At 35.1% G+C, this 9,051-nt stretch overlaps 1 protein-coding gene across 1 annotated transcript; it reads right to left on the bottom strand.

Annotated features, from left to right (window-relative positions):
* Positions 1-73: 73 nt before the first annotated feature.
* On the bottom strand, positions 74-8,584 carry LOC132183772 (T-complex protein 1 subunit gamma). Its single transcript, XM_059597186.2, has 14 exons — positions 8,553-8,584; positions 8,213-8,397; positions 8,059-8,120; positions 7,884-7,956; positions 7,695-7,762; positions 7,468-7,537; positions 7,103-7,171; positions 6,936-7,007; positions 2,904-2,977; positions 1,531-2,193; positions 1,333-1,458; positions 1,069-1,173; positions 905-979; positions 74-473 (listed from the first exon to the last, which is right to left on the bottom strand). Exons 2-14 carry the CDS (start codon positions 8,235-8,237, stop codon positions 285-287), a joined length of 1,671 nt encoding a protein of 556 aa, XP_059453169.1. The 5' UTR covers positions 8,238-8,397; positions 8,553-8,584; the 3' UTR covers positions 74-284.
* Positions 8,585-9,051: the final 467 nt, after the last annotated feature.

The following is a 9,051-nucleotide window of genomic DNA, read 5'->3' on the forward strand; positions in this document are numbered from 1 at the left end:
CTAGGGATTCATTTTCAGCCATGTATGCAAACCTTGTTTGTCACTTAACACTCAACAATACTGACGCTGTTCATGAAAGAAATCACAATTAAATTGTTTTAAGTTCACAATTGCTCCCATAACAAACGAGAGGTTTCAAACAACAGAACATACATGCGAGGATCCAAAATTTTCAGGGCATTCAAGTCAAAGCCCAACAAAGCCCTTGTACAGCCAACAAGACCAACTGCTTCTTCCTACAAAATACTCTGAATAAACAGAGACGGTTTGACTGTTCTCATGCCTTAGTCGGGGAGTATTTGCTCATTGTCAGCATCTCCTTCAGTCTCAATCTTAGGCTTTGATGGAGCCTGAGAACCAGGGGGCTGCTTCTTCTTGATCCCACTGACAATGTCATCAATCCTAAGAAGCATGCAAGAAGCTTCTATGGCTGTCTTAAAGGTTTGCGCCTTCACGTTGTAGGCATCCCAAATCTGACAACATTTGAATAAGCAAACATTTGACACTTCATTCGCTAGCATATTTGAAATCAAAACACACACAACTTGGTTTATATTCATCCCAAAAAAAGAAAAAAAAAAAAAAAGAAAAACTTGGTTTATAATACTATATTAAGTTAAAATATTAATGAATAACTTAAAGACTTCAAAAAGTGCATATTAATATGAAGCTATCAAGTTCCATCGTTCCATATCATCTGAAACAATTTGCTACTCGTGACTATTTCAAGAAATTACTGAACCATTTCAGATAAGTTTGTGGTCCATACGCTAGATTTAGAGAAAAAAAAAAAAAAAAAAAAAAAAAGACATTCCTTCTGTTACCGTTGGGATTTCTAGTGATCGAAAGAAATTACACCAAACAACATAAGAACAAAAGCCCACATAGAACAATTTCAACGTACCTTCCGCTCCTTCATGTCAGTAACAACTCCAGTGTTTCCATCTATGCCAATCCAGGCATTTTCACCACTTGCATGCTACAGTAGTTTAAAACCAACAAATAAGAACAGGTATGTATTTTAAAATATATTTGTCAACTCCATATATCTTCTTGTGCTATGATTACCTTTCCTTGCAGAACAGTCATAGTTCGAATCACATTCACCCCACAATTCTGTGCTAAAGTACGGGGTATAGCCTCAAAAGCTATGGCAGCAGCTTCATAAGGCCACTGTTTTACAACCACAAAGCATAAACAATTAAGCTAAGCATTATAAAATCATTAAAGTGATTGTCCTTAATTTTTCCACTAAAAATGATTGTCCTTAAAAATACTTCAGACTTGGATTTACATGATAGGGACCAAATAACACAAGAGATGACCACTCACCTTTTCTATGCCTTCAATAGATGAACTCTTCTGCTTCAAAGTAGCAGAGACAGTTAACTCAGTAGCACCACCTCCAGGAAGAAGTTTTGGATTTTTTATTATGTTCCTTGCTACAGACATGGCATCCTGTAATAGAAATAGGCTTCAGAACACAGTAATACCCAAACCGAATAATTTGATGATCAATTCATTAAGTACCTGCAAGTTTCTTTCCACTTCATTCAAGAGATCCTTACTGGCACCTCTTAAAAGTACAGTACAAGCTTTTGGATCTTTGCAGTCAACAATGAATGCAAAAAATTCGTCCCCAATTTTCTTCACTTCAAACAGCCCAGCTCCGGTACCAACATCAGACTCCTGCAATTCATCTGGTCTGTTCACGATAACGGCACCACATGCCTTGGCTATTCTATTATTGTCTGTCTTCCTCAACCTTCTGATTGCACTGATTCCATGCTTGCACAGATAATGGCATGCCAAATCACTAAGACCCTTCTCTGTGATTACTAAGTCTGGTTTGAACATCACTATCTGATCACAAAGGTTCTTGATGTACTCTTCTTCCATTTTTAACAGGACTTCCCAATCCTCTTCTCTAACCAGTTCAGCATTTGTTTGGTTTTCACCCTTTTTGTACTCTAGGGGAGAATCAAGAAGAATGATGCGTGGGTTGACAATCTTTCTCCTCATTTTGCCAGGGGCAACTACATCTTTGTTAATCATAACTCCTTTAAGAACTGTTGAATCTTCCAACTGTCCACCAGGGACCTTCTCAACCTTAATGTACTTCTTAATATCCACTTCGCGCAAGCCTTGCCCAAGATCAACACCAATTGTTGTGGTGGCATCTATAGCTAGATCCTGAAAGTTAACCAAAGAAATAAACATATTAATTAAAACAGCTGATGTAAATGTTAAAATGCAGTCTCCATATAATGATAAAAGAGACATTTGTGGTTGCTGAGGTCATGCTTCACGCAATGTTTTTAAAAAAAAAAAAAAAAAAAAAGAAAAAAGAAAAAAAGAAGTGAAATATAACAATGACTTGGCAGGAATTTAGGTGGATGCAAAAGGATATTCTATTGACATTAAAAGGTAAGGAAACAGACGACAATTTTAATGCAAGATCATAACAAATTTTAGATCCAGACTTTTATATTTAAGGGGAGAAGAAGAATTGATAAAAAAATAAAAAATAAAAATAAATAAAAACTCTGAAGCACAAATCTCTTTTTACCAGGAGAATCACAAATCTTATGTCTTAAAAGAGTTTGACTCTTTTGATGAAAAACAATAAACATGCGGTATACTTATCGAATGAAAGATTAGCTAACTAGTTAGGAAAAATGACATCAACGTGAGGTTCCACAGGTCATCTTACCCCCGTATTGAAGCATAAGGCACATATCTCAATTTTGTATGTCTCAAAGACAAAGGCGTACCCACATTGTGTGGCAACATCTAAAGGATCTAAGCATTTTTTGAGAGCTTTAAGATGAATAAAGGAAAAAAGAAAAGAATAGTTATCAAGACACCCACATGAACAACCTTGAAAAATAGAAGATACTTACAGCAATTAGATCCCCAAACTGACTAGTGAATTTTGTGCCTATACAGCTCTTCACCAGCCCCAACATTGTTCCACCTGCCACATAATTCCATACACTATGTTTTAATAAGACTGGTTATTACTTATCAAAAAATATAATTCCATACATTATGTGCACAATACAAAAGCGAGCCTATGTTCTACATAAGGAATCTACAAGCCTTTTTCATCATAAATAAATGTTACAACTTCCGTGTGCAATAATAAGACAATGAAAGATGTGTCTATGTGGTCTGTGCATGTGTGTGTAGGTGTGGGGTGGTGTGTGTGCAAGAGAGAGAGAGTACTGAAACTATTCCAACAAAGAAATTACTACTTCTAGCTTCTGTTAAAGATCTTTAATTGCAACCAGAAAAGTACTTAATTGGCTTGGCTTACCATTCTATTATATTAAATAAAATGAATGAGCTGATAAAGCTTAGATTCAGGATGGTTTATCTGATTGCTCAACCCAATAATTTTCTTTTCCAATACGTGGATTGCAATAATCCTAATCTTCACAATCTATAAGAACATTAACTTTAGTGAAACCATAGGTCATTAACGTACTCTCAACACCTAGATTCACATTTATGGATTACTCTTCTCCTTGTATTGCCTAACTAACTTTCCAAATACTCCGCCTAGCTATGGCCATTTGTTCCCAACGGAGCTATTGCAGGCACTGTAGTTTTCCGCAATGGAAATGAAATAGCTATACTTGACCAACATAAGAGAGAAATTGACCAATGTAGAGCGTATAAAAAAGAAACTTTCATCCCAAAGCACACCAGTTTGTGCATAAGGACGCTATACCTATACATTTCGCTTTTCACAATTATATCAAGGAAATATCTTGTGAAAAATGGAAGAAGATAGGGTATATAATCAGTCTTTTGATTTCAATATTTTGAGAACTTAAAATGTAATTAGTATGGTCAAAACTCTTACTAGACTCTTAATTTATTATCTAAAAACTTATGAAAGTAGTTACTGCCTGTGTAGAATGTATAAGAGCATTATACTTAAGTTAGGCTTGTATTCTCTATAACTATTTTGACAAGCAACCAAAATTTATAAAAAAACACAAAAGGCACAACCCAAGCACACAAGAAGAGTTCAAGAACACACTTAACTAGAAGAAGGAAAAAAAATAAAGAAAAAAAATGAAAGTTTAAAATATTTAAATCAAAGGCAAATGTCCAGTTGTAAAAAGTCTTGAAGAATAAATCATTCAATTCCTCCACCATCCATTCACAGTCTACAAAACTCCAATCATTTCTTTCCCTCCAAAGACACCATATAAGGCAAGACGAAAATACCTTCCACATCACAAAATTTTGAAGCCTACCAAATTACCCTTTCCACCAAGCGAAAAGGTCTACCACTTGATTAGGCAAACCCAAGCCAACCTACAAGGCTGAAGATATTCCATAGAGCATTAACCATCTCACAATGGTGTAAAAGGTGGTCCATTGACTCCCTACTCTTCTTACACATACAACACCAAACAACCACCATGACATGCTGCTTTCTTAAAATATCCATAGTGAGTTTCTTTCCTATGGTAGCCAACCAAGCAAAGAACACTACTTTCAAGGGAGCCTTATTTAGCCAAATACTACAATGTCCATGCTCCCCATGATAGTATTCTCTATACCTGATTAATGAAAACCTGGGAAGACACTACTTTGAAAGAAAGCTCATCTTATTTCTGGGATTACTCCTTTTCTGCCCTTCTAGGCCTTTATATTTACTGTTATACAGCAAGCAGATCACTATCCCAACATTTTCTAGCTCCATCATTCTCAAAGCTTTAGTAAAAACCTATGTAACATCCCATTGCACATTGAGAAGATTAATAACCCACATACAATGGATAGATTATAAAGGTATTCATGGGTGCTAAGTCCCACATTGGTACCTTACTAGGTGATATTGAACTTTATAAGGCCTTATTTGGTAAAAGGGTTGGAGTTGGCCCAGACACTATTCATCACAATTTCCCAAAAAAATCAACTTCAAAACATTCTAACTTTTTCACTTTTTATATCAAATCATTCACTTTTTATTATTATTCAAATACAAAAATCACTGCAAAACGAAATTTTTTCACTTTTTCATTTTTTTTATACTAAACATTCTTATTTTTTTTCACATCAATCTACATCAACTACAGTGTTTAAGCCAACCCATTTACCAAACACCACCTAAGTAATTCTAAGGAAGCTCCAAAAGGTAATGTAATCTAGTCTTAAACCTCGCCACCAAACAAAGGTACCTGAACTGACACTTTTTTTTTTTTTTTTTATAAGTAGAGGTACCTGAACAGACTGTCTTCTGTTTTATTGTTTTTCATTCCTTTCTTTTTTTTTTTTTGAACAAGATATCAACCTACAGGCTATCCAACCCACCCTATCTCTACCACCTGAGAGAGGACCCAGGCTAGAGACAGACCAAGTAAAAGTACATTAAGAGTTAGTTAACAAGTGCCCGTGAAAGTTGCTGAGCTAAAAAAGGACAGGACCACAACAGTGACTTGTAAGACAGAATTTCATACTATTATGAAGATACAAATGATGGGCAATATACGATCCACCAATACTCATATTCCTTGACCATCAAAATGTATCTGATTCAGAAAGTAGAGGAAGTTGGGAAATTGATGACTGCTACAATGGTAAATAAACTATTATTAAAGAAGCTAATCTCTAATTCAAAAACTCTCATACTGCTTTATAAATCTATCTATACTAAAATGAAGATTTTTCTTGAGATATTCTCACTGAGGATGATTCTTCTATGGTATCTGTCAGGAGTAAACGAGGCAACAAGATAGTTGACATTATTTTTATTTTTTTATGAATAATAATGGGGTCGAGAATCTAAAAAGTTAACAAGATCTACAATACTAGAGGAAGTGAATTTTTTTTTTTTTTTTTTTTTTTTGGTAAGTAATCAACATATATCAATAATCTAGAGGAAGTGAAACTGGGAACAAAGGATACAACCCAATCTAAAACAGAACTCAAGAAGGAGGACTTTAGTTGTGGAACACTAAACTCGCGGTCCTCAAAACAAGATAGTTGACATTATTAGCAACGATTAAGGTAGTCATTGGTATAGCTTGCGCATAGGAAATCCTAATCTTGGAATCAAAAAGCAACCCTACATCATTGAGATAGCTAGCATCAATGGATAGGATGCATATTCCCACAAATAAGTTGTGAACTACTTCCCTAGAAAAAAAAAAAAAAAAAACAAAAACAAAACAAAACAAAAGATTCGTACTTGTCTAGCTATTGCTCATTAGAGAGAGTTATAAATAAGAAGCAACTACTTGTCTGACAACTCAGGTGTTGCTCAAGTTGATCACTTAAGTGCATAAGTACCTAAAGTTGGCTTCTAATATTGTTGCTCAGTATCCTAATCTTAATTCTTCTTATTCTTCTTCTTTTTTGCACTAGCCACACATGCATATGAGGTTGAACCTGTGATCTAGCCCCTCATCCCTTATTTATGAGATGGGGAGATGCTACTGGTCAAGAACCATCCTTCAAACTAATTGATATAGGTGAAGGATACAACCTAGGACACTGAATCATCACTGTATCTCTACAAGCTTGCCCAATGTCAAATTTTTCAGAGTTGATTGTTGAAAATGAGCCAAATCAGAAGTCCAACAATCAATCAACGATAAAAAGTGAAAAAAAAAATAATAATAATAGAAGAGACTAAATTTGAAAAAAGTAAAGAAAGAAAATAAATTATATGCCAGAAAATCCTGTGACTAATCTAACATGCAGTTGTGTGAAAAAATACACACTTGTCATTCTTAAGTAACATAAGTTCCTCCAATAAAGAGGAAAAGGAAAACATAATTGGTAGAAGATTCCGGAAATCAAGCAATTCACTCCTGGTTTAGGAAAGGACAAACTATGCTCTAAACTGAACATCTCAGATTGAGAACCAACAGATTCTTGAGAAATCAATACTAAAAAAAACAAAAACTTACGGTCCTTCACATCAATGGGCATCGCAATTTGGTCAAGCACAGCAATGGCATCCTCCAAAGCTTTGTTGTAGGCTGTAGATCAAATAAAGCTTGCACATATCATTAATAAAAAGTGATTAGCCACAAGCAAAAAAGAACTATCATAAGTACTAGTATAGTAACATTACCTCGGCAGATAACGGTAGGATGGTAATTTTTGTCAATAAATGCTTCTGCAACGTGGAGCATTTCACCAGCTTCAACAAATTTTTAGCCCAAATGTGAGAAACAAGGAATATTATTAACATACATTGTACCACAAAAATAGATTCCGTTCTTCACAAGCAATTGCAATCCTCACTCAAGTATATATGCAGCTAATTAACCCACAGGCTAAATGTCATGAAACTGTGAAGTCAAACTGGAGCAATCAGAAACAGACTTCTCTAAAACTATCACTCACACAAAAGACAAGAACAATCTGTCACACTCCACAAAGGAAACATGTGTTGCAAAGATGAGTATGACAAAATATTGTATGCTCAAAACATACCAAGAACGATGACTGATGTTGTTCCATCTCCCACTTCTTCATCTTGCGTGCGGCTTAGTTCAATCATTGACTGCTACCAACACAAAATGGAACATACATCAGAAGCATAGACACTAGATAGTGATGGAACACCAGAATTCCAAGAGAAATAAAAGTTTACAGCAATAAAAAAGGAATTTATGTCAAACAATTTCGTAAATCAGTAGAGAGAGAGAGAGAGAGAGTGCCTTTGCAGCCGGGTGTGCAATATCTAACTCACGCAAAATAGCATTTCCATCATTAGTCACCACAATTCCTGATAGCAACAAAGTTGGAAACAGAAAAGAAAAGAAAAATAAGAAGCCAAGACAGAAAATGCTGTCGAAAATCTTTGATTTGCAATGACAATATTCGTAATGATATTCCATTATCTTTACCTCCAGAAGCATCGAGTAGCATCTTCAACATGGATCTTGGACCCAATGTAGTGCGAATAATGTCAGCAACAGCCTGTCCGTCCAAGTATAAATTAAACAAAACGAAAATAGAAAAGAAAAAAATCATGAAAATTCACAATACAATGCGACCTACGGAAATAAATGAATATCGCACCTTGGAAGCCTGGATATTAGCATGTTGCACCTTGCCTCCGGACTCGCGTTTCAAAGAGTCCTCTGCACAGTTTCATTTGATCGAATCCATTAACTTAAAGCAAGGACAGATGATAAACCCAAAAAAAAGAAAAAGAAATGCAGATCACACTTACTGAGAACAAGCACCGGCGCGTGCATGATTTTCTTCTTCTTCTTTTTCTTACTTCCCTCTACGATTCGTCTTAAACCCTAACACTAGAAATAAATAAGAAAACCTCACAGCTTCCCTATAATCTCTTCACAGAAAAGATCAAGCCCTAGATTTCGAGTAACAAACCTTCTAGAAACGCAGCTACTTCTAAATCCGATCAAACAAAAAAACAAAAATCGAATAATCAGACTCCAAGGCAACAAAAGCAACGAATATAAATGAGAAAACAAAACCCTAGAAATTGAACACGAAATCAGGAGAAAATGCAAACGGTGAGAGTGTGAGTGCGAGTGCGAACTTACCTTGTGCTGTCCTGCAGCGAGTTCTGAAAGGAGCATAGGAAGTCTTTAGGTCTGGTTATATAAAGCGACAAGCATTTTTAAACGACTTAGGAACGATATGTAGCACAGGCGTTTTCTAACTTCACTGAACGACTTGTAGCTTTGCTTTCAGCGGGAAGGACTAGAAGTGGCTACATGTGGTGTATTGTATAACTCATGAGGTTTGATAAATTGAAGTCATTAATGGTGATCAGAGGACATCAAACTCTTGCTCATTATTCAGGATTGAGATATCTACGAATTTTTTAAATGATGAGATTTTCATATTTTAAATTTTGATTCTTCTATTTCATCTAACCGACTAAATAAATGCAAAAGTTTGTATGTTATTGAAGTAATTAATTTTAGTTTTTAATATGTCAAATCAACTTACCTCGGTAACACAAACTTTTATATTTATTTAAATCGTTAGATGAAATTGATGACTCAAATTTTAGAATATGATAATCTCATATTTTTT

Source organism: Corylus avellana, chromosome 7 (genome assembly GCF_965113065.1).
Source record: "Corylus avellana chromosome 7, dhCorAvel1.hap1.2, whole genome shotgun sequence".
Taxonomy (NCBI): Eukaryota; Viridiplantae; Streptophyta; class Magnoliopsida; order Fagales; family Betulaceae; genus Corylus; species Corylus avellana.